The sequence below is a fragment of the Cottoperca gobio genome, chromosome 14 (genome assembly GCF_900634415.1).
Source record: "Cottoperca gobio chromosome 14, fCotGob3.1, whole genome shotgun sequence".
NCBI classification, from domain to species: Eukaryota; Metazoa; Chordata; class Actinopteri; order Perciformes; family Bovichtidae; genus Cottoperca; species Cottoperca gobio.
In genome coordinates, this window is record NC_041368.1 from 4,259,630 (window position 1) to 4,285,826 (window position 26,197).

At 42.9% G+C, this 26,197-nt stretch overlaps 1 protein-coding gene across 5 annotated transcripts; it reads left to right on the forward strand.

The window, feature by feature from the left end:
• On the forward strand, positions 1-26,074 carry dmpk (DM1 protein kinase). 5 transcript variants are annotated; one of them, XM_029448971.1, is made up of 16 exons: positions 1-320; positions 873-1,148; positions 13,289-13,380; positions 13,638-13,721; positions 13,951-14,046; positions 14,165-14,313; positions 14,933-15,026; positions 15,203-15,400; positions 15,533-15,781; positions 16,472-16,551; positions 16,645-16,741; positions 16,907-17,070; positions 22,259-22,356; positions 23,335-23,396; positions 23,627-23,740; positions 24,844-26,074. In XM_029448971.1, the coding sequence occupies exons 2-16, from the start codon at positions 983-985 to the stop codon at positions 24,943-24,945; spliced, it is 1,845 nt and encodes a 614-aa protein (XP_029304831.1). In that variant the 5' UTR covers positions 1-320; positions 873-982; the 3' UTR covers positions 24,946-26,074. The 5 variants fall into 5 exon arrangements, 3 of the variants coding, with proteins under 3 accessions (XP_029304831.1, XP_029304830.1, XP_029304832.1); XM_029448970.1 differs by lacking the exon at positions 1-320 and having other exon boundaries at positions 798-1,148; XM_029448972.1 differs by lacking the exon at positions 1-320 and having other exon boundaries at positions 800-1,148; positions 23,666-23,740.
• The last annotated feature ends 123 nt before the right edge of the window (positions 26,075-26,197 follow it).

Sequence of the window (26,197 nt, forward strand, 5' to 3'; positions counted from 1 at the left end):
GAGAGTACAGACACAGAGAGCTACTCTGCACTAGAGGAGTAGAGAGGGACAGAGAGAGTAAAACATACGGAGCGTGAACAATTTTCAAATCCAGTGAGCTGGGCGAGAGGAAAGGATCTTTGCTGCATCCTTGAAACAGAGAGAGGGAGACATGAGGAGGACTGAGAGGGGAGACAGAGCGGAGAGATGAGGGAGACGGCAGAGAAACGAAAAAAGAATCAAGGGAACTAAAAGAGATCCTTGGACGGTTGACAAAATAAGAGATTTGCGCTCTTCAAAACATGACATGAGTGTAACAGCAACAGCTCGCTCTGATTCAGGTCAGTGGTTCCTGTTTCTGTCACAGGGGGATGAAAAAGGGAAACAAGGACAGGTAATAAAAAGTGAACAAAGTGATAGACGTAAAAGGGAAAGAGGATTTGTTTCAGATCATGTACGTGCTTCTCTATTAGGTCTCATTGTTGTAGTAACAAGTTTGCAGTACTTTGAATAGAAGGAGTGGTGAGAGAGGGAGGCAAACACCAAAAAAGGTCCGTAGTCAGAGCTGGAGAAATTTCAGGCTTGACAGATGCTGCACAGCCATGGGGTGAGAAGAATAAGGAGAGAGACAGAGGCAGGCAGACAGACAGACAGACAGACAGACAGACAGACAGACAGAGGAGGGGACTGACACATGAAGACAAACAGGAGAAAGACAAAAACATAAGTGACAGTAAAGTAGATACTAGAAACTAGGGGTGGGGTTAGTTGTGATCCAGAAAGAGTTACAGAGAACCCGTGTGTGTGGGGGTGGGGGGGCAGGTCGGGGGTACAGTCCAAAGAAGGTAGTGAGGGCTGGCTGTTACTGTAAGTGTGATTATTTGATTCTCAAGAGACCAAGAAGAAGAAGATCCAGATAGTTTCACTGTAAATCCAATACACCATGGACACCAGGGTTTCACAGCAATTCTAAATCAAACGGACCCCTCACCCACCGGGCGTCATGTCGACAGGCCCCGGCCTTGGTGCACTTGACCTGGCCGAGGGCCTCCAGACCACCGGCCCTGTTGGGCTCCAGACCCTGTTGGACCTACTGGTGGGCGTCTACCAGGAGTTCTGCTCCTCGCACTTCGCAAGAGAGAAGTATGTCTCTGGCTTCCTGCAATGGGGTGAGTGTTTTCCTCTTATTTGTGTGTGTGTGTGTGTGTGTGTGTGTGTGTGTGTGTGTGTGTGTGTGTGTGTGTGTGTGTGTGTGTGTGTGTGTGTTTCTATTATATACCAAGTTCTTGTACTTCTGCTTGACTAACTCACACATGAAGCCACTGGGGAGTTCCAGTCAACTTTTACCTTTAGATATTAACATGCTGACCTAAATTACTCATTGTGCTACTGACAGTACATGTTGCTTGGCAACCACTTTGTTTGATTTCTGATCAAGGACAATCGACTGATGCATTACCTCAAACTCACCAAATATCACACTGTGTGTGACGAAGCAAAGGTTTTAGCTGCTTAAGAGCTACATTCCACAAGTTAATTTATTATTCATTAACTCTGTCACTGATGAACTATCTTAAAGTTAAGGCTGCTAATTCCAATACGTGTGACTTGACTTGCACACATTGTGTATCTGTTCAAGAACTGAACTCCTGGGCAGAAAAGCAACATTTTGAGTCACAATCCTTCCACCTCTGGTGTATAAATGTAGGTGAATTTTGAGCATTCAGATTGTGATTCTGCAGCTCACAATTTACATCCAGTGCCAATGCAAGAAGTAGTTGTTTTTTAAGATTTGAGGCACATCATTTGTTTGTGCCTTTTAAAACATTTACCAATTACTGTTACCAAAGTAAATCTGGTTTTAGAGCAATCATTAAATAAAAGAAACTTGTGTCGGCAGTTGGTCTGAAATGGGAAACAAACTGCAGTCTCCTGTGTGACAATGTGATGTTGTTGATCCATTCACACTGACCACCACAGAGGGAAGCTCAACATCGCACGACTTCCTCCTTTGCTCTTCACGGGAAGAGACATTATTCCTACGGCCGCTAGAGATCTTTGTCACCTTCACAGAAATGTGTGGTTTTAGGCGATGTGTTGAAATGACTGATGCTTTTTGTTTTTTTAGGTCTCACCAACATTTGCGATCTAAATAAAGTGTTTTTGTTGCCTAACTCTAAGGTATATTTAAGCAATAGCTCACGACAGGCCGTGGTATATGCTCATTATATCACAGTTAAGGGGCGTGGTTCGACAACCCCCTTAACTGTGATATAATGAGCATATATCACGGTCTGAAGTGAGCTATTGCTTTTATAAAACGATTACCAAGTGGGGCAATATGAAAGAAAAATACACACTCCAATATAAATAGTTTGTATTATTAAATAATGATGTTCAAAATAAAATAGTCCCTCCGTTGCCTTCTGCACAAAACATAGTGCTAACAGCTAGCGTGCTAACAGCTAGCGCGCTAACAGCTAGCGTGCTAACAGCTAGCACGGTGCTCTGTTCGTTTTGTTTTTTTTCCATTTGGTCTACCTGCTCTTCACGTAGCTCTGCATGTCGTCTTTTAGGGGCTTTTTTCTCTGGAGATAGGCACTGATCAATCCACTCCTCCAGAGTAGAGAACATTGTATTATACGGATTGCATAAATGGACGGTCCCTTGTATTGGCGCATGCGCGACCAGAACCCGGGACCAGATTGAACTGTAAACACGTCTGTGTTTCAGCCTGTATAGTACGTGTTTGATTATTGTCATTTCACGCTGATATTATTTATTATAAAAGCAACCGAACGAATGGAACTCTGTTCTTATTTACATAGTAAAGCTTTTTAGTTTGTTTCTTAACGGACGTAATTTAACAGCTGTAACGGTGTAGATTTTTCTCAGACGCGAAGGGATACTGACTTGTGAAAAGTAACTACAATTCTACCCGTGATATACGCTCATTATATCACGGCTAAGAACCAATCAGATTGCTTGATTTGACATGTCCGTTTTATAAGTTGCCTATAGATACCTTATCTACCGTATAGTTTACATGTACAAAATTGGGCAAAATCTTGCTTTAACATAAGTTGTGGTCATGCGCAGATATTGTCGATGGCAAGAATTTAAAAAGCGTTGGCACTGAATGTAATCTCTGAGGCGGTATTTTTTTTTGAAGGAGGTCTCTAATAACATTTTAGACATGCACAGGTGGAGCTAAAGGGAAAATAAGAATCTCTTCCATACGCAGGTTTAGAGTTAAATTCTGTCCTAATGTCACACCAGACCTTCACTTGAGCTTACTACAGCGGCTCATGGGGCATTCAAGTCAACCGAAAGGGCTGTTGGGTTGATCAGAGGGACAGGCCACTTGATACATGATTAAATATTTTGACTGTTTATTGTTGATTGATTTTTTTCCCAAACTGTTGGCAGTCTGCTTTGTTTTACTTATAAACGGTCAGTGAAGCTTTAGGTTTCATGATTCTCAGAGCCTTGAAGAAAGATTTTTCAAACACATTAATACTTTACATAAACATTTGCATGTATCTTTAACAATGAAGTTAACACTGTAACTTTATTAAAGTTTAAATAATAAACAGTTGATTAGGGTTTGAGGTCAAAAATGTATCGCATCAAATGGAAAGTGGAAAATAATTAATAATACGAATGTTTTAAAGTGACTATAGGAAGTTGGTCAAAACTAATAACATTTGATAACATCTTCAAAGAAGACCCCAAAGTGATTTGAAAATGCATAAAATTATTAATACATTAGTTTAAATGTAGGCAATGTTATATTTTTTTATTTGAGGACATCTTTTCATTTGTCAATATAAGTAAGAAATAGTGAGAATGCAAGCTTTCTGCCGTTTGAATTTATATGAAAGATAATAAAAGAGGTAAGAATAACAATTGCTGAAATGTGTTATTTACCACAAAACATGACATTAATCTGAATATTACAGATGTTTCATGCACAGTATATTCACCAGTCAGTATGTGTGCCCCAAAAGTCATATAGCATTGTTATTCTACAGAACTAATTATGATATAGCATGTAGTTATTTAAACCTATATGCGGTACACATTGAATATGAATACAACACGCATAACAACTGAAAAATTCCGATTTTTTAACAAGTCCTGATAGCAATGACATTACTATCAAATTTAATGAACTCTTAAAAATCGACACTGGGTTCCACTTAAAGACTGACCAACAGATAAGGTCAACATTTCTTCAGGGACTTCAGGGATTACAGTGCCAAAGCACCACAGCTATAAATGAGCTGACCTCTGTGTTCTGACCCAGAAAGCAACAGGAGCCCTCTACAAGGTCATGAAAAGCAACTCCTCTGCCATCTATCATGAACCTCCCAGAGACTTTCCACTGGTGTCATATCATCAACAACACCATGGCTTAATGGCAGACGTACTATATAGAAAATATAAGATAACACGTTCACTGCTGACACATTTTGTGTTGGTTATTTCAGCTGGTGTGCTCCTGCTATGCCTAACAATTTGATCAATAATAGACAATTGCTATGCTCACAATTGCTGCTCATTGTAGTATTACTGGCTACATGCCTCTGCTCTGTGTGTACATCTCTTGAACTGTCATCACACCTCATCTTTGGACCCCATCCATCCTCACTTCTTCCTTTTTCTCTACTATTGACAGAATCCGTCCATGCATGTGACTGTGACTGTGTGTGTATCAATTGTATTGTCCAGTAGCCGGGAGGCGAGGGTGCTATCATGTGTCCCCTGTTATGGGACACTCCAAATTTAACCAAAGCATGTGTCCAGGAATGAGGATCAAGTGTCGGAGTTGGTCGCTGCTGTATCTTAAGCTCCTCCTCCTTTGCTTTTCTTCCTGTGTTTCTTTAGTTTTTTTGACATGCGTACCACACAAGCGAGCCCTGCAATACAATATGATAGAGAACAACTTCTGCACATCAGATCATTGATGGACAGCACTATTTCACCACATATATATATATATAATGTATATATATATATATGTACACATGCATTAATGGAGAGGTGTGAGGCAGACGTTTTCAACATGTCACTGCTCCAGTCTGTCGTCCCCACATGTTTCAAGACCACAATTGTCCTTGTCCACAAAAAGACCACAGCTCTCTGCCTGAACCATTATGAAGTGCTTTGAAGGGTTAGTCAAAGTCCTCATCACCTCCTCCCTCCCTGACTCACTGGATGCTCTGCAATTTGCTTACAAGCCAAAAAGATCTACGGACGACGCCATCCCCCTAGCCCTCCACACTGTCCTCTCCCACCTGGACCAGAGGAACATATATGTGAGAATGCTGTTCATAGACTATAGTTTAGCATTCAACACCATTGTGCCCTCAAACTCACCCTCATCTGCTTGATCACCAACGGCAACGTGTAGATGGCCTACAGAGAGGTCAGAACCCTGACATCTTGGTGCCAGGACAACAACCTCCATCTTAACATCAGCAAAACAAAGGAGCTGGTTGTGGACTACAAGAAGCAACAGAGAGAGGGACACACCCCCATCACCATCAACGAGACTAGGGTGGAGAGTGTCAGCAGCTTCAGGTTCCTCAGGGTTCACATAAGCAAGGACCTGACCTGGACCGTCACGACGACAACAAGACAACAGCTCGTCTTCCTCTGCAGGCTGAGGAGGCTCAAGTTGCAACTTCTGCAGGTGCAGCATTCATGGATTCAAGGATAATTGTTTTGTCATTCTGCAACACAGGGTTGTCTGTGTCCATGTCTGCTACACAAGAAATGAGAAAACAAAACATCAGGACATCAGGAAAACATTGTCCATTAACTTTGACGTGTGAGCACCAAGCATCATTGATGCACCACCCTCATCCGTAAAGCATCACAGAGGGTCCAATCTGCTAAACACATTACTGCCATACATGGAGGACCTCTACACTCAGAGTTGTAGGAAGAAGGCCAACAGGAGTATCAGGGACCGCAATCACCGCAGCCAGAAACTCTTCTGCCTGCTGCTGTCTGGCAGCCGGTTCCTCAGCACCACCGGACTCAGGAACAGCTTTAGCCTGCAGACTATAAGACCTTTGAACTCTTGAGCTCATCCCTATTGCCCTTTACCTTCATATACATTTACTACGTCCCTGTTTAGATTCTAGTGTGTAGGTCTTCAACAGGGGGTCCGCGACCCCCAGGGGGTCCGCAAAGGTACTGCAAGGGGGTCTCAAAATTGTTTGTAGATAAAGCAAAAACAATTAAATAAAAAATATATTTTTTTATTTTTTTATTACAATCTTTTTTTTGTTGCTTTGCACATTCACATTCCCTCCTCCGCTGTACTTCGCGATGGGTGGCGAGACACACCTACAGTCCGAGACAGAGTGGAGGAAAGGAGAGGGGTGAACTAAAATAAATTAGCGCCGCGACACGCATGTCTTATATTCCCATTTTTACTCGCATGTGTTTCTTTTCATACATACTTAAATGAGCATTGTTGGAGAGATACTAAAGATTTGCATTGCCAACAACTACTACTATTTTGTAATTGGTGTGCATAAAGAGGTGATGTCAGGAGAAAATGTGATGAAACAGGCTAATGTATTAATGTTTTATACAATATAAATGATATCACTCATTCACTTAGTGGTATCACATCATGCAAATAGTATTTATTCAAGTTTTTAATGATCTATCTGATCACTGCCTCCTCCCCAGGACACTAGAGGTGAATGGAAATGTGTTTGTGCTGCTCACATTTTTCCCAGAAGCAGTATCCCCATTACTCTGAATAATCCACAGAAACTGCTGTTACTAGCTTTCTTCACAACTACCCTCTACTAAAGAATTGTTCTCTGTAAAGTTAGACATCACAAGAGACAAGTGAGAAAATACAAAAAATACGAACATGTAGGTGAGCCATTCCTTTAATGCTGAAAATGTTCCATAATGCAACTTTAACACTGATTGAATGTGTTGTGCCTTCTGTGAAGCTCAGTGTAGGCCTTGATCATTTAGTGTTGCTATGACAAGATGAACTGGTGGATTAAGTGGGAGACTTTGAGCTGAGCCAGACTGTCAGAGGAGCGTTTTAAAGAAGACTGTGCTGAACACTGATTTGAGGATCTTATAGGCCTCTGGCAACAGATAGAAACACCTTCTTTTCTCACCAAATGCTCAACTTAGCACCTCTGTTTTCATGTAGCTTTCCCTCCGCCCCGCTCCTTGTCTGGTTTGCTTATGTTCTGATCACTCCTTACATGGTTTCCCTAATAGAGGAGGTCAGTAAAGGATACAGTGCCAGAGTCAACATTTACAGGAGCTAGCAATGATTCCATCACAGTTTTAAATTTTTTCCATCAAAAATATCATTAGTAATAGAAAGTAACAACAGAGTTTACAAGTTGTCTGCCCAAGTGTGTTGATATGAAACCAGCATGCAAGCAAAGTATAATAATATATGTACAGGAGAGCACAATTCATGCACACAGCCAGTATGTGTTGGATAGCAGCTCTGTGTAGGCAGCATTACAGCATGATACAAAACATTTGTTGTCCTCACATAAGAATTTTACGGATGGTCTTCAGTCATCAACATGTGCAGTCATGAGTTATAATCACAAGGCACTTCAGCTATTAAAATGTGTTTCTCATTGTTTTGTGTCTCATTCAGAACTGTGCCTTACTGTCTTACTTGAGATGAATCATGCAAATGAAAAACAAACCCTGCATAGGGACGTTCCTTCTTCTCAGTTCACTAACACATTTGATTCTTTTCTTATTGATCAATGTTGTAAAACCCTGTTCTCCGTCTCCTTGCTCTTCATGGAGGGGAGTGATTTCCGTTCACGACGACAGGAAGCTGGCAGAGGGGTTGGCAGAGCACTTAGGCTGGTAGTCTTGAATAAACACAAGCTGGCACACAGGCACAGGATATACACACACACTGTATACATACACACATGCACATGCACTGACTGTTCCACAGACTTTGCTTTTTTTGGTAGGATACAGCTGCAGGAAACACAGAGAACAGGACAGACAGCGATGTCCATTTCCTGCACAGAAACAAAAAGAATGATTTTCTCCCAGTGTTGGGATTTTTACTAAAGAGCTGCAGCCATGAATAGTAATGTCACTGTGGAATGAGCAGGCTGGAAAGTTCAAACTACGCCACAAAAGTCCAAGGTATCAAGGTGGTGGACACTAACTGATGGGTTTGTTTTCCATGGCTGTACATCATGAAGTCAACCACCAGACTGCCACAGAGCGAAGAGAATATGAGTGACCTAGATACCTACGTGAGGCTGTAGAGATCTGGGGATCGCTGGAGGAATTACATATCCCATCCGACCGAATGTCTCCACATTCCCGGGGGAGACCTGGAGGATGTGGCCAGGGAGAAGCACGTCTGGGCTACCTCGCCTAGTCTGCTGCCACTGCCACTGCAACCCAGACCTGGGTTAGAGACATAGACTGTATAAAAGAAGTGGACGTAGACACTGTCACAGCACCACTCGAGGTTGCAGCTAAGCACAACCGAACGCTGAACTAGACATTTTTAGGCGACCAAAATGTTACAAATAATTAGAATGAACGCCCTTTAACATACCCTGCTTCATCGTCTATTTTACTCTAAACGGGGGCATAATTTACTAAATGAACATCATGCTGTATTGAAGAAGATACAGCATGAAAACTAGCAATTGAGACCATAAACTTATTAGGAAAATGTTTAATGAGGTAATAACTCAAGTGAGAAGTAGGATAATTTTCTTATAGACTTCTATACAATCTCACTTCCTTTTGCAACCAGAGGAGTCGCCCCCTGTCGGCCGTTAGAAAGAGTGCAAGTTTAAGATACATCCGCATTGGCTTCATTTTTCAGGCACGGAGGTTGCTGCTTGATTAGAGACTTAAATGGATGAATGGCATAAACAATTTGATTAGATTTTATCATTTTAAAATGACTGCACTATATTAAGTCAATTACCTGAGTTTCCACACCAAAAATGTATTTTTGGCTATTAAATGTTCCATCCATCCATCCATCGTCTACCGCTTATCCGGGATCGGGTCGCGGGGGCAGCAGCTCCAGTAAGGAACCCCAATCTTCCCTTCTCCGGGCCACATCCTCCAGCTCCGACTGGGGGATCCTGAGGCGTTCCCAGGCCAGTGAGGAGATATAATCTCTCCACCGAGTCCTGGGTCTTCCCCGGGGTCTCCTCCCAGCTGGACGTGCCTGGAACACCTCCCTAGGGAGGCGCCCAGGTGGCATCCTTACTAGATGCCCGAACCACCTCAACTGGCTCCTTTCAACGTAAAGGAGCAGCGGCTCTACTCCGAGTCTCTCACGGATGGCTGAGCTTCTCACCCTATCTCTAAGGGAGACGCCAGCCACCCGTCTGAGAAAACCCATTTCGGCCGCTTGTACCCGTGATCTCGTTCTTTCGGTCATGACCCAGCCTTCATGACCATAGGTGAGGGTAGGAACGAAGATCGACCGGTATATTGAGAGCTTTGCCTTCTGGCTCAGCTCTCTTTTCGTCACAACGGTGCGGTAAAGTGACTGTAATACCGCCCCCGCTGCGCCGATTCTCCGGCCAATCTCTCGCTCCATTGTCCCCTCACTCGCGAACAAGACCCCGAGGTACTTGAACTCCTTCACTTGGGGTAATGGCTCATTCCCTACCCGGAGTAGGCAATCCACCGGTTTCCTGCTGAGAGCCATGGCCTCAGATTTGGAGGTGCTGATCCTCATCCCAACCGCTGCACACTCGGCTGCGAACCGATCCAGTGAGTGTTGAAGGTCACAGACCGATGATGCCATAAGGACCACATCATCTGCAAAGAGCAGCGATGAGATCCTCAGGTCACCGAACTGCAACCCCTCTCCTCCACGACTACGCCTCGATATCCTATCCATGAAAATCACGAACAGGATTGGTGATAAAGCGCAGCCCTGGCGGAGGCCAACATTCACGGGAAACGAGTCCGACTTACTGCCGAGTATCCGGACACAACTCTCGCTTTGGGCGTACAGGGATTGGATGGCCCTCAAAAGTGACCCCCTCACCCCATACTCCCGCAGCACCTCCCACAGTATCACCTGGGGGACCCAGTCATACGCCTTCTCCAGATCCACAAAACACATGTAGACCGGATGGGCGTACTCCCAGGCCCCCTCCAGGATCCTTGCAAGAGTAAAGAGTTGGTCTGTTGTTCCACGACCAGGACGGAATCCGCATTGTTCCTCTTCAATCAGAGGTTCGACTACCGGCCGAACCCTCCTTTCCAGTACCTTGGAGTAGACTTTACCAGGGAGGCTGAGAAGTGTGATACCCCTGTAGTTGGCACACACTCTCTGGTCCCCTTTTTAAATAGGGGAACCACCACCCCGGTCTGCCAACCCCTAGGCACTGTCCCAGACTTCCACGCAATGTTGACGAGGCGTGTCAACCAAGACAGCCCCTCAACACCCAAAGCCTTCAGCATTTCTGGACGGATCTCATCAACCCCTGCGGCTTTGCCACTGTGGAGTTGTTTGACTACCTCAGTGACTTCCATCAGGGAAATTGACGATGATCCCCCATCAGCTTCCAGCTCTGCCTCAACCATAGAGGGCGTGTTAGTCGGATTCAGGAGTTCCTCAAAGTGCTCCTTCCAGCGGCCGATAACCTTCTCAGTTGAAGTCAGCAGGGTCCCACCCTTGCTGTACACAGCTTGGATGGTTCCTCGCTTCCCCCTCCTGAGGTGCCGGATGGTTTTCCAGAAGCACCTTGGTGCCGACCGAAAGTCCTTCTCCATAGCTTCTCCGAACTTCTCCCACACCCGCTGCTTTGCCTCTGACACGGCAGAAGCTGCCGCCCTTCTAGTCCTTCGATACCCTGCAACTGTTTCCGGAGTCCTCCCGGATAACATAACCCGGAAGGACTCCTTCTTCAGTCGGACGGCTTCCCTGACCACCGGGGTCCACCACGGTGTTCGAGGGTTACCGCCCCTTGAGGCATCTAAGACCTTGAGACCACAGCTCATCACCGCAGCTTCAGCAATAGAGGTTTTGAACATCGCCCACTCAGGTTCAATGCCCCCAACCTCCACAGGGATGGCTGAAAAGCTCCGCCGGAGGTGTGAGTTAAAGATCCCCAGGACAGGGGCTTCCTCCAGACGTTCCCAGTTCACCCGCACTACCCGTTTGGGTTTACCAGGTCTGTCCAGAGTCTTCCCCCACCCCTTGATCCAACTCACCACCAGATGGTGATCAGTCGACAGCTCCGCCCCTCTCTTCACCCGAGTGTCCAAAACATGCGGCCTCAGATCAGATGATACGATTACGAAATCGATCATTGACCTTTGGCCTAGGGTGCTCTGGTACCACGTGCACTTATGAGCATCCTTATGTTCGAACATGGTGTTTGTTATGGCCATTCCATGACTAGCACAGAAGTCCAACAACAAACGACCGTTCGGGTTTAGATCAGGGAGGCCCTTCCTCCCAATCACGCCTCTCCAGGTGTCTCCATCGTTTCCCACGTGTGCGTTGAAGTCTCCCAGCAAGACTACGGAGTCCCCTACTGGAGCCACCTGCAGGGCTCCATTCAGGGTCTCCAAGAAGGCCGAATACTCAGAACTGCGGTTTGGGGCATAGGCACAAACAACAGTCAGAGTTTTCCCCCCCATAACCCGAAGGCGTAGGGAGGCGACCCTCTCGTCCACCGGGATAAACTCCAACGTGGCGGCGCTCAGCCGGGGGCTAGTGAGTATCCCCACCCCGGCCCGAGGCCTCACACCTTGGGCAACTCTGGAGAAGAATAGAGTCCAACCCCTATCCAGGAGTACGGTTCCAGAGCCAAGACTGTGCGTGGAGGTAAGCCCCACCAGATCCAACTGGTAGCGATCCACCTCCCGCACTAGTTCCGGCTCCTTCCCCCACAGAGAGGTGACGTTCCACGTCCCCAGAGCCAGCCTCTGCTGCCCGGGTCTGGTCCGTCGAGGTCCCTGACCATCACTGCCACCCGTGTGACAGCGCACCCGACCCCAGCGGTTTTTCCCATGAGTGGTGGGCCCACAGGATGCTATTAAATGTTGACAAACAAAATGGGTTGACCTAGTTAGCCAATCTTCAGATATCTTCAGATATTATATAATAATTGGTTCTCTCCATAATCTATCACATCACAAATTATTTCTAACGCAGAGCAACATGTTACAAGAATCTGAGTGGACGGGCTCATCTTAATGACCCTGAGGACTGATCTGCTTTATTCTTCCTTGTGTTAAGATACTAAAACTGTCTTGGACATTCTTCTGTAGCGCTGTATAGAAGAGCACATGATTTATTATTTCATAACTGTTGGCAGAATAATACGATTTAACAGCCATTATGTGAGACGAAATGATTTATACGGTTATGCAGTGTAATTGTACAAAGGTCAGTGATGTGTATGACATCAAAATGAATGCTGTCCATTCATCAGCCTATTTCTATCTTACCACAGTCGCAGTCTTCTGTGTCTGTTTCTGTGATGCAGCACAGATCACATGGCTGCCCCAGTCAACTGACCCAGGGCGACAGTACATGTTTGCAGAGGATAAAGGCTCCTTGTCACAGGATAGTCCTGTTGCCTGAGGAAACGTTTTGCTCTGAGGCGACAGTATGTGTATGTGGCCTGCAGTTGCTCTCTCTTGCATGTCTGTGTGTGTGAGGTGGTGGGGAATGAAAATAAAAATACAGGACTGGAAATGTTTAGCTGTATGGAGCAAATCCAATTCAGACAGTTACTCTGTTGAAGAGGAACTCCCTTTATGGCAAATACAATCTTCTGTTCAGCTGGAAGGACACAAAAACAGTCTGTGTGTTCACACTTTGAAGGAGGCTGCGGTTATCAGAGAGGCAAAATAAATTGACCACATCTAAAAAAGAAAGTGCAGCAAATAGGCATTTCCCAGTTTAGAACATCCAGAAGGTCAAATCATTCGCACAGATGTGTGCACACCTGGCCTCATCACATTAGAGCTTGAAAACACTACACTGACAATCAGGGTCATTATGGGATTATTCATATCCTGGGTCTGTGCCTGAGTCTCCACTCATACTTCACTCATAATGTCCATGGCAACATGTGAGGAGTCTACAAACAAACTAAATCCTACAGCCATCTACCAAGTCATACATACAGTCAAATATTTGGTACTATAATCTGGTTTATATACTCAACTGGTTTGCTGTGTGTACTAAACTCATGACGCTCAAATAACAAATAATATGTTATAGTGCATGCAGTCACAGTCTCTCTCTTCTCTCCTCCAATCACAGCTGAGCCCCTGGTGAGGCAGGTGAGAAGGACTCGCATCAAAAGAGAAGACTTTCACATCCTGAAGGTGATCGGCCGAGGCACATTCAGTGAGGTGAGCAGGAGTTATATTTTTAAGTATCTTAAATCAACATGATCTGATTAGGTATTGATGATAATGATTATATTTTACATTATATTTTCACAAATGATATCTATTTTAATGAGCAATGGAATGTTTTTTATATCAAATTAAAAGTTAAAGTTATTAATTTGTAACTGGACTTGAGTTCATTTGAGCTGCACTTTATACCATATTTCAAAATGTTCTTCTTAATCATCCACACCATAACAATCTCATCACCATTGCAGGTTGCTGTGGCAAGGATGAGAAGCACACAACAAGTGTATGCTCTGAAGATTATGAATAAGTGGGACATGCTGAGGCGAGGAGAGGTACACACACAAACGCCAACTTGCGCTCACATTCACATTCAAAGAATATGAGCAGTGTTCTTTCTGCAAATGCTGGCCTTAGATAGAAGAAACGAGAAAGGAAAGTCAAATAAAGGTGCATGCTGGATGTACTTAGGTTGTTTGTGGCTCATTGGGACACTTTTTTGGGTATCTGTCTTTCTACTTGTGGTTTTTTATCCAGTTGTCTTTGTGTTTGTGTCTTACACAGACAGCATGTTACCAGGAGGAGAGGGAGGTTTTACTGAGGGGTGACAGATGCTGGATCACAGAGTTGCACTATGCCTTTCAGGATGACAACTATCTGGTGCGTATAAACACGGCCAATAAACTCGAGTAAATGTTTTGTACAAATATAACATATGCTGTATTTAACTGAAATTCCGTTGCAATTGTCCTCACACCTCCATCCCCTCCTCCTTCAGTACCTGGTGATGGATTACTATGTAGGGGGGGACCTGCTGTCTCTGCTCAGTAAGTTTGGAGACCGGATCCCTGAGGAAATGGCTCAGTTCTACTTGGCTGAGATGATCATGGCCATTGACTCTATCCACAGACTGGGTTATGTACACAGGTAGACTGTATTTTCTCTTTAAACTAGAGACCATCTTGCGATGGGATCACACCAGCCACAATGCCAAATTGTGCCTGCTGCGTAAAGTGGGATGACCAATGACTCCTTCCCAGCTTCTTACCGCCCTCGCATCTCGTCCCCTTTCTCAGATCACACCCATCTTCAAATTCAGTCTTAATTCTGATGACTTTTATGATCATTTTAATGACACACCTGTAAAGTTTTGACGCCAAATTGGGCACATTTTGCAATGATTACACACACACACACACACACACACGCACACACATACACACACAGTCTCACAAGGTGTGACCAATACCAACGTTGCTGTCACGGCTGGTAAAAATGGTGCACATATTGTTTTGACTACGTACAGTTTACAGAGAAATTGCGACAATTTGAAGTATTGCTTTATGTGCTTTTCACATGGTTCAAATACAACTTTTCTGATATCATAAGCCCAGCAATGCTCACGCTAAAAATATGTGCGCACTCTCTCCTGGAACTGTGATATGGAAAGAGAACACTGCAAACAACCTGTGATATGTTATTTTTGATTATTGAAATCGGACCTTTAGAGATACCAATGGCCCTTTCTACCACATTTCTTACACAGAGACATCAAACCTGACAACATCCTGCTGACAGCTGATGGACACATCAGACTAGGGGACTTTGGTTCCTGTCTGAGGCTCCTAGAGGATGGGATGGTGAGAGTTGACACTTTCTTAGAAGTTTCATTAGAGACACTATTCGAGAGGAAGAAATCTGCCATTTCTTCATGTCAGTGAATGTTTCACACAACAGAACAATTGATGGAAATGCTGCTCATGACCTTTAGATTTCTTTTTTTTTCAAATTCATCAACCTGCTGATTTCATTGCAGGTTCACTCGTCCTTAGCAGTCGGGACCCCTGACTATTTGTCTCCAGAGATTTTAAGGGCCTTAGAGGGAGGAGGAGGTTATGGTCCTGAATGTGACTGGTGGGCTCTGGGTATCTGTGCCTATGAGATGGTGCTGGGGACCACACCCTTCTATGCAGAGTCCATCTCTAAAACATATGCCAAGATCATCAACTTTCAGGTACATAAACACACTGACAATGTCTTTCAGAATTTGAGAACATGTCAAGCACAGTATCATTACTATTAGTGGTATCAGAAGCAATGGTGTAAACACCAGGCATTTAAAGAATCATCTTCTCTTTATCCCCAGGACTATTTTGACTTCCCTTCTTCTGGCCCTGAGATTTCAGACAAGGCTCGTTCCTTCATCTCTGGGCTCATCTGTGAAAGGGAAGTCCGTCTGGGAAGTAAAGGCTTCAGTGATTTCAGGAGCAATCCCTTCTTCTGTGGACTAGACTGGGGTTCCCTGCATAAACTCCCTGCACCCTTCCTGCCTGAAGTATCTAATCCAACTGACACCTCCAACTTTGACATTCTGGATGACTGTCTCAGTGAAATGGTATTGTCTTTAGAGAATGTTACTCTCCATGTCATGCACTTAACATGAGATCTGGGTTGTGTCTGTAAGAACATTTCCGTACTTGTTATCACTCCGAGCAACTTTGTAAATGGTCAACACTTTTTTATGGGGGATTCAAGAGACCCAAAATAATTGTATGTAGCCATCTGGTGATAACAAAAAAGTCTCACATAAAGCAGTCATATAACTAAATGTATGTATGCATGTTTTTCCTTCAATTTTCTCAACAACTCTGATCGACTTCACACTTAGTGGCTTTTTGCTGAGGACCTGAAGAAGTGCAGTGTTGAGCTCTTGAGATCTACGGGATTTATTTATCAGTAATATATTATGTACACACTGTGTATCCATTTAGAGGGCCCCTAGTGACTAAGATAAAGAAGGAGAGACCAGAGATTTACGTGACATTAGTAATTGTTTTGACAACCGTTCATCTGATCGACTTCACACTTGGTAGGTGTATTGCTTAAGATCCAAGGAGAGTGGATCGAGTGTGAAGTTGTTAGGATGAGCGGTTCTCAGGCATGTTTTGAACGAGCACTGCAACATTTTAGCCTAGCAAACTGTTTGCCATTAGGCTGTCTCATAGTGTGGCTCCATGCAAAATGTTTGCAACTTCTAACACAATAACTAGAGCTGCTGGTTATTGGTATCTGTTTTGTTCTGCAGGAAACACTGTCTGATGTAATAGACAGAGCTCCAATAGGAGTACACTTGGCTTTTGTTGGATACTCTTACACTGCTACCTGGTAAGCTTACATTCATGGTTAACGCTTCCAATTACTCTAACTGTCCTTAATATGAAGTCACCTGAGTGTTCTTCAATTGGTCTCTCTTTATAGTCAAACAGGGGCCATTGACCGCAGTCAAGACATCATGATGCAGATTGACCACACAAGGCTCAGGGACTGTGAGAGTCTTTACACACCGGAGAAACTGGTGAGACATCATCACCCTAAAAACTATACACGTCGGAACTTCCCCTTGTCCGTTTCTCATGTTGCACCAGTTACCTTACAGTATATGCAGCATCTATAAATATTGTTCAATGTGTTTTCTTTGTTGTGCTGAGCCCTCCCTGATTTATCCATGCTTTGAATTCAGAGCCACACTCTACCAGACAACCTGTCTGCACTGCTGGAGCTCCCGCCCACTCTGGAGCAAGGTCCTACTGCATCCACCCACACCACCACTGAGGAGGAGGAGGAGGAGGAGGAGGAGGAGGAAGAGACTGACCAAATATCAGGACTCGATGAAGACATGCAGAGGTATCATTTGACACTAATACCATTCTTAACCAATCCATGGACTTCATTAGGTGGAGCAGCTGAGTACCAATTATTCAGTATCTTTCATATTACAGTAGGATGTACATTGTCTTTCTTTGGATCAGCGTTAATGCTAGCCAATAGAAAACTATGCATAACTGTAGACTACAAACAAGACAGCCCGGGCCGATTCAATCTTCATATGGTCCGAGTAAATCAGAATACCCTTGTGTCTGTGTATGTCCTGAATGACCATGATAAACATTTCTTGTCTGAAATAAGTAGTATCCTAAAACCTCTTAAATTTCCAACTGCTCGCCGACGGGCCTAGACACTATTATGCCTCTCCAATGACATAGCGGGCTTAGTTTTAAAGTTAGAGACACTTTCATGCATATTGACCTGTTATCTCCCCCTGAACATCCGCTGTCCCCCACCCCCAATCCCTATAAACAAAAAAAGGTGTTTGAATGGTAAGAGGTGAATGGACCACCACATCCATATTACAGGAAGGGACTTAAACACCATGATGGGCGCTTCATCTGTCTATAGTTGTAAATTACAATCATCCAGAGCCCTTAATAACTTTGTTTCAGATCTACTGTAAATTTAGGAGATTTCTTCTAAATATTTTACAAACAAATGAAGAGCTACTCATTCTACTTTAATATAGCATTAATCAGTCTCCTGTATTGACTATATTTTGACATCCTCTTTGCTATCTATCCTACGATCAGATCAAGTTTCAAGTTTGTTATTGTCACGTGCACAGAAATAACAGACAAGCAGTCGTTGGCAATGAAAATCTTAGATCTCAGGCTCCCCCCAACAATGCTCATTATTATGTTTAAAAAGAAAAAGTAAAAGTAAAAATGTGAACCTAAGACATAAAATAGTGTAAAGGTAACATATAGGGATAACATAAATACAGTATCAATGAAATAAAAAACATTTGTGATAGACGGTAATTGTAAACTAAACTGTAATGTAAACAGGGACATAGATGAATATGTGTAATGAGAAGTAATACATATGTATATACAGAGATGTAAAGAGGTGTAAAACAGTAAGTAAAAGTACATAAGGTACGGTATAAAGCTACGGTGACAACAAGCCATGAGCTCAGTAGCTCAAGAGTTCAAAAGTCTTATGGCCTGCAGGATGATACTGTCCCAGAGCCTGGTGCTGCGGGACAGAATGCTTTCTGCCGGACATCTTCTTCCTAAACCGCTGGGTATACAGGACTGTCTCAGAAAATTAGAATATTGTGATAAAGTTCTTTATTTTCTGTAATGCAATTAAAAAAACAAAAATGTCATGCATTCTGGATTCATTACAAATCAACTGAAATATTGCAAGCCTTTTATTATTTTAATATTGCTGATTATGGCTTACAGCTTAAGAAAACTCAAAAATCCTATCTCTAAATATTAGAATATCATGAAAAAGTATACTAGTAGGGTGTTCAACGAATCACTTGAATCGTCTAATTAACTCGAAACACCTGCAAGGGTTTCCTGAGCCTTGAAAAACACTCAGCTTGGTTCAGTAAACTAAATCACAAGTATGGGGAAGACTGCTGATCTGACTGCTGTCCAGAGGACCATCATTGACACCCTCCATCAGGAGGGTAAGACACAAAAAGAAATTTCTCAAAGAGCAAGCTGTGCACAGAGTGCAGTTTCAAAGCACATCCACAAAAAGTCTGTTGGAAGGGGGAAATGTGGCAGGAAACGCTGCACAACCAAAAGAGATGACCGCAGCCTTAACAGCATTGTGAAGAAGAGTCGCTTCCAGAATTTGGGGGAGCTTCAAAGACAGTGGACTCTGGAGCTGGAGTCCAGGTATCAAAAGCCACTGTTCACAGACGTGTCCGGGAAATGGGCTACAATAGCCGTATTCCCATGGTCAAGCCACTTCTGAACTCAAGACAACGGAAGAAGCGTCTGACTTGGGCTATGGAAAAGAAGCACTGGACAGTTGCAGAGTGGTCCAAAGTCCTCTTTTCAGACGAAAGCAAGTTTTGTATTTCATTTGGAAGTCAAGGCGCCAGAGTCTGGAGAAAGGCTGGAGAGGAGCAAAATCCAAGTTGCTTGAAATCCAGTGTGAAGTTCCCACAGTCAGCGATGGTTTGGGGAGCCATGTCAGCTGCTGGTGTTGGTCCACTGTGTTTCATCAAGCCCAGAGTAAATGCAGCTGTGTACCAAGAGATTTTAGAGCACTACATGCTTCCGTCTGCTGAAAAGCTCTATGGAGATGAGGAATTCATTTTCCAGCATGATCTGGCACCTGCCCACAGTGCCAAAACCACCAGTAACTGGTGTACTGACCATGGCATTACTGTCCTCGATTGGCCTGCCAATTCCCCTGACCTGAACCCCATAGAGAATATGTGGGGTATTGTGAAGAAGAAGCTGAAAGACACCAGACCCAACAATGCTAATGAGCTAAAGGCCGCTATTGAAGCATCCTGGGCATCCATAACACCTCAGCAATGCCACAGGCTGATTGCCTCCATGCCACGCCGCATTGATGCAGTAATCCGTGCAAAAGGATTCCCAACCAAGTACTGAGTGCATTAATGGACATTTTCAAATGTTTGATTTTGTTTTGCTGTTATAAATCTTTTTTTTTACTTGGTCTGAGGAACTATTCTAATTTTTTGAGATAGGATTTTTGAGTTTTCTTAAGCTGTAAGCCATAATCAGCAATATTAAAATAATAAAAGGCTTGCAATATTTCAGTTGATTTGTAATGAATCCAGAATGCATGACATTTTTGTTTTTTTAATTGCATTACAGAAAATAAAGAACTTTATCACAATATTCTAATTTTCTGAGACAGTCCTGTAGAGGTCCTTCATGTTTGGCAGCTCCAAAATGTGCTGAGCAGTTTCCACCACCCTCTGTAGACGGTTGAGGACATGCAACTGCCATACCAGGCAGTAATGCAGCCAGTCAGGATACACTCAATAGTGCACCTTTAAGTTGTAGAGTATCCTGTGGAGCATTCTCAGCCTGCGGAGGAAGAAGAGCCCTTGTCTTGCTTTCTTGGTGAGGGTGTCTGTGTGTTGAATCCATGTCAGGTGCTCACTGATGTGAACCCTGAGGAACCTGAAGCTGCTGACTCACTCCACTGTAGTCCCATTAATGGAGCTGGGGGCATGTACTTGTGTCTGTCACTTCCTGTAGCCCACAATCAGCTCCTTAGTTTTGTTGAGAACAAGGTTGGGCAACAAGATGTTGCCGTCAGTGATCAGGCCAATGGTGGTCGTGTCAACAGCAAACTTGATGATGGTGGTGGAGCTGTGTGGCCATGTAATCGTGTGTGAACAGGGAGTACAGGAGAGATCTGAGCATGCAGTCCTGAGGGGCTCCGGTGTTGAGAGTCAGGGCGAAGGAAGTGGTGCTGCCTATCTGCACAGCCTAGGGTTTGCCTGTCAGGAATCTTAGGATGCAATCATAGAGGGCTGTGTTGAGCCCCATGTCTCTGAGCTAGATGATGAGTTTGGAATTCACAATGGTGTTGAATGCTGGACTGTAGTCAATGAGCAGCATTCTCACATATACTGTATGTTCCTCTGGTCCAGGTAATAGAGGGCAGTGAGTAGGGATAGGGTGATAGCGTCAAATGTAAACTTTGTGGTCTGTAAGCAAATTGTAACACGTCCAGTGAGTCAGGGAGGGAGGAGGTGATGTCCAGGTGAAAGATCTGCACACATCCTACTTCGATATTATTAGTGGGCAGAAGTTTACAAAAGCCTTTTGTAACTCCTCAGCCAGGAAGTTGTTCTCAAAGTTATTCAGTTTGTCTGGGAGAAATGCTGACGTCAGCACTGCTGCTTTTCCTTTTGTTGTCTGTGACAGTTCTTATTCCAGACCATGTGTTTCTGGTGTTGGAGCCCTGGTAGTTAGACTGCGAGAACTCTTTGTCCCTGTATTGTCTCTTAGCACTGATAGCTTCAGAGCGCATTCCTGGATTTCCTGTACTCATCCAAATGTCCCGCGATGTAAGCGTTGGGTAAGTGCTTTGGGTTTATCATGGACCTCCACATTAACCCAAGGCTTCTCATTTCAGAATGTGTGTACATTATTTCTCTGTACAACGTTATCAAAGCATTTGCCGATGTAGCAAATGACAGTGTCAGTGTACGTGTCTATGCTGATTAAGTCTGATTAAACGGACCACGTCATCCTTGGGTCACGTTTATTTCTGAGTATAAGCAGACAGAAGCAGAACTGTTACATGATTTGCCTGAAGGGAGGACAAGGGAGAGCCATATATCCTTTCTGGGTTTATTTAAATCTCAACAACATGATGACATTATTTAGTTATATTGAACAACAAACATTTACAACATCATGCAAATATTGTTTCTGTTGGGCTCTCTAAGGAGATACTAGAATCTGGCACAAGCTTTGCATTGTTGACATTTTCCTCATTGAGTCAGAAGAATCCCGACCCCACAGACATTTTCTTTATCACAGTAAGGCCTGATTATTGCTCCAAAGTGCGTGTTAATTGAATAATCAGTCCAGCTATCTTATAGAGACAATTTAATTAGCTGATATTGAGTAAACGTACCAATGAGCTGTATTGGCACTGTTGATATTGGTGCACTTTTGCTTCAGGGGTACTTTTTTGTCATGGCAGTGGTATAGAGATAAAGTGTGTGGGCTTCCAAGCCTCAGGATCAGGTATCCCACACAAGAGAATTTGTATTTCCAGGGACAAACTCAGCAATCATACATCTTAAAACAATTTTTATATGTCAATATATATTTATCATTTTCATTAAAGTCCTCAGGTAAGCTTTGCAAAACTGCATCACTGGGCCTTGACTGCCAAGGCTCGATCACCTCTGGTGACTAACATTGACTTTGAGTTAACAATAAAATGTTAAAATCTATTTTAGAATTAGACAAAGGAGGTCAACTAAAATGGAAGTGACATGTTTAAAGCCTGGACATGATGTGAGGAGTTATTTACTTACTGTTTGAAACATTCCTCAACTAGAAGAAGTACAGGTATATGTCAATTATATATATTTTATCCTTCAAATAAAGACAAGTATCCACTGCTGTAACATACATCATCAGCCCAGTTGAAGAAATAAAACAACAATAACAAGAAGATATGATTAAACTTAGTTTATATTTCATTTAGTCTTTCCTTCTTTATCCACCAGACGGTTACAAGAAGCAGAGAGGAGATATTGTGAGCTGGAGAAAGAAATGAAGAGGTTGAAGGGGGAGATGCAGGACTGGAAAGCCCCCAAGGAGACAGGCAAGGGATCAACACCCCTGCTTCCTCATCACGCCATCATCTTCATCATCCTCTGTTCGTCTCTGTTTCACTTTATATTGTATGCAGTGATGCCATGACACCACAGGAACTAATATCATTTCAACACTGCCAAGAACACAGTCATGGAATGGCATTCACTATATGACAATGGATCCTTTTAGTATTATGGTATAATTAAACATAGAAGTGCGGGAACTGTTGATGAAAAGTAATGGAACATTTGAAGCCAAGGCCATATATAGGTAGAAATGCTGCTTTTTGTCAAATTCAACGAAAAGGAACTTCTAAGTCTGTTTTCAGAATCCCAGGTATTTCAGTACCTAATAACACAGACATCAATACAAACCAAGTACTACTTTACAGTCCTGAGTGTCTTAAGAACAACATTAATGTGAGGTGGAATGAGTTCCAGACAATATGAGCCACTCTGAATAAACAAAGGGCTGCACAGTCCTGGCAGCATCTGCTTATACTGGAGGCCTCAGTCAGAACATGGTGATAAATACCCACTCTAAGAATAGCCTTGGTATGCATGAACTTGGAAGCCCGTTTCCATAAGTCAATATCGTGTCATGAGCTTTTTAAAGAGGCAGTGATGAGGGTCTTCCTGCCGCTGGTCTAATGGATGACCATGTTATGAATAATGACCACAACTCCTGTTGTTGTAAAGCCATGTGGACAAAAAGCATGTACCTGGCTCCTTGTGTGATGATAAAAACTCTACAGTCAATGGCTTACTTCACTTCAGTCACGGCCTTCTCCCTCACTTCTTCTGCCCCCCTAACACTCACTGTCATCCCTTTCATCATCACAAATATGTACTGTTTTTTGTTCTGTTCTGTTTCTTTGTGTTATTACAAATCTGGCTGGCCAGCAGTGCACCCAAAGGCTGAATGCCTGCAGCAGCGCCGCCACACATCATGGGCTCTGATGTTCCTCTCTCTCCTCCAATCACAGCACTGAGTATCTGCCCAGCATCTCTTGCTCTGCCTTCCCATTGTGTGGACACACCAAGGGATGTAAGCCTAACTTTAATTCACTTTCATATTCTCTTTCTCTGCCTGACAAGGAAAAACAAAATCCCTTTTAAAACAGCATGGAGCCTGTTTGATTCTCTAATGTATTTGCAGTAGCTCTGCAGTTGTTGCGTGAGTAAGGCTAACAGAGAGTTTCTCTGTATGACATGAAATGTGTACATCTGGCCAAGCTCTTGTTCATTAGCCGAATCTCTATTTATGTTTCTACAAAGCTGCAGTCCGTTCACCGGTCTGACTTGCCTGTGTTACAGAGGGAGAGAGCGCCCCCAGTCTGCCATTACCCGCTAGTGATTCCTCTCCACCGCCACCTGCTCCTGTTCCACAGGGTACGGACCAAATACTCAAATAGTAACCTGTCATTTACGATTCAACTCAAGTGGAGGGTTGAATGCAATACTATCATTCTCATGCCATTGATATGTTTTGTATAGTTGTATTTGGGAGATTATTTCATCATCAGTGGTAGAAGAAGTATTCTGTTATTTTACTTACTTAGGTAAAAATAGAAATACAATCATATAAAAATACTCCATTACAATTAAAGCGCTGCATACAAAACCTTAATTTAGTGAAAGACGTCTCGTGAGCAACAAATATAAAAAGTAAAAGTATTCATTATGCAGCAAAACACCTGCTGTCAGTATTTATTTATATATCATTTGTGTCTTGTGGAAGCAGCATTTTAAGTATGTATAAAATGTTAATAAAATGTAATCAACTGCAATATTTGTCTTTGACATTTAATTAATTAAGCAAATTAGCACAACATTTAAAGTAAAGGTATTTCTGCATTGTACTTAAGTACAGTACTAAACTCAGTAAATGCATTTTTTGGTGGTCTTTATTATTAGTCATTATTATTTATTTGAGACTTCAAAACATTAACCTACATGTCAAAACATCACACCATAAAGCAGATATCTGAACATGAAAGGAGGAAGGTTGCATATTAAAGTCTTCCTACAGATTATCTGTGTGTGTGTGTGTGTGTGTGTGTGTGTGTGTGTGTGTGTGTGTGTGTGTGTGTGTGTGTGTGTGTGTGTGTGTGTGTGTGCGTGTGCGTGTGCGTGCGTGTGCGTGTGAGAACATTAACTTAGACCTCATCAGCCACAGTAAAAAAGTTTGAACTATTGTTTTCTTAAACTCTTGAATTGGGATCAAATATAGTGATACAGTATCTTTTAATTTGACCATGTTAATGCAAAAATGTTCCGGAAATAATCATTTTATTGTTAGTTATCATGGTAGAAAAGCCTCTGAAATTGTATTTAGACTCCACAGTAAATTATTATTGCTATTATTATTATTATTATGTAATTTCAGGTGTTCCCATTAATGCATTACATTACATCAGCACAACACAATATTTTAAAGGCCAAAATCCAAATCCAAAGAAATAACCTTTTTCTGCTGTTTCTTTGCCCTCCAGGTTCGCCTGCCTCAGGTGAAGAGTGAGTCATACCTGCTGGTGTGTGCCGAAGGCGGGGAGCTCCACGCATGGGAAAGACACTGTTATACTGAGCTCTCCTGAATGCACTTTAAGGTGGCACATGCAGACTTCTCCCACTATAACAAGACAAAGGACGGAGCCCCTGCTCTACGCTCACTCCCTGACCCACTACTCAGCCTCCTAAACGTTCCCAAAAGCAGGAACATCAGTACTAAAATGAGAGCTGCTGAGGATGTCAGGATGTACAAGGTTTTTGAAAATGAAGTTTTCCAAATGATATGATGAGAAAGGCAGCTGAGACTGCTGGGGGCTAATGAGGAAGAAATGATGACGACATCTTCTGACCTACCTTGCCTGCTTACCAGACAGAAAGTCACGATAGAGATGCACACTGTCCAGTTTACTTACTTTAATGTGTGACAATGAGAATAATGTTTGAGTGACACAGAGAGGGGTCAGAATCTCTTGTGTATCATGTATCTGCACCTAGGGATGTTTTTTCTTGCGTTGCACTACTATAGGCATGTTTTTGCTGTGCCTGTATTAGTTTTCAAAAGGTTACTAATAATGATCATGATATCTATATTTACTTGGATCATACCACCACAGACTCTGTGAAAGGTGTGCTGCATAAATAAAGGCAAACATAGTTAGAGAGTTAGGGTAATGATTTAACTATTACATTGTATCTCCCTACACAATGGGATATTTCCAAGCCTTCCACACATTGCCAGGAATATAATTGTGATGGAGAGACATGATATTTCCGGATATATAATATCTCTTTAATTAAATTTGTTTAAGTGTTTGACTTAAAATTGTAACATTTGAGAAATTACCAAAATCGTTGTGTAATTTGTGTATAATTGTAGAATGTGAACTCTTCCTCAGGTTGATTAAAAACCCCCAAATCTCTGAAACAATATTGATTATATGACCTTTGTTTCCTAAACAGCCCTAATTATTATGTGCAGTTCTCCCTATTCTCATGTCAGCTCTGTTAGTTGCGAAGCTCCCTCCACATCCCCAACCTCTACGGAGCCAGGAGAGCGATTTTAAATGTTGCCATTGAAAATAGAATGTTGGATTGAAAACAAAACCTAAACGGAAAAAGGAAACATTGGCATTGAAACACTTGTATTGGAAAAAGTTGTATTGACACTGAAATAAGTATTGGCACTGAAAAATAAAATACTGGCATTTAAAATTATTTATGTTATTTTGTATTTATTCTGTCTTTTCCTGCAGTTTCAGTAGAAACTACAAAACTCTTTTGAATAACTTGTGTCCAACAAATATAACCAACCAATTTTTGCACAATCTTTTCAAGGTC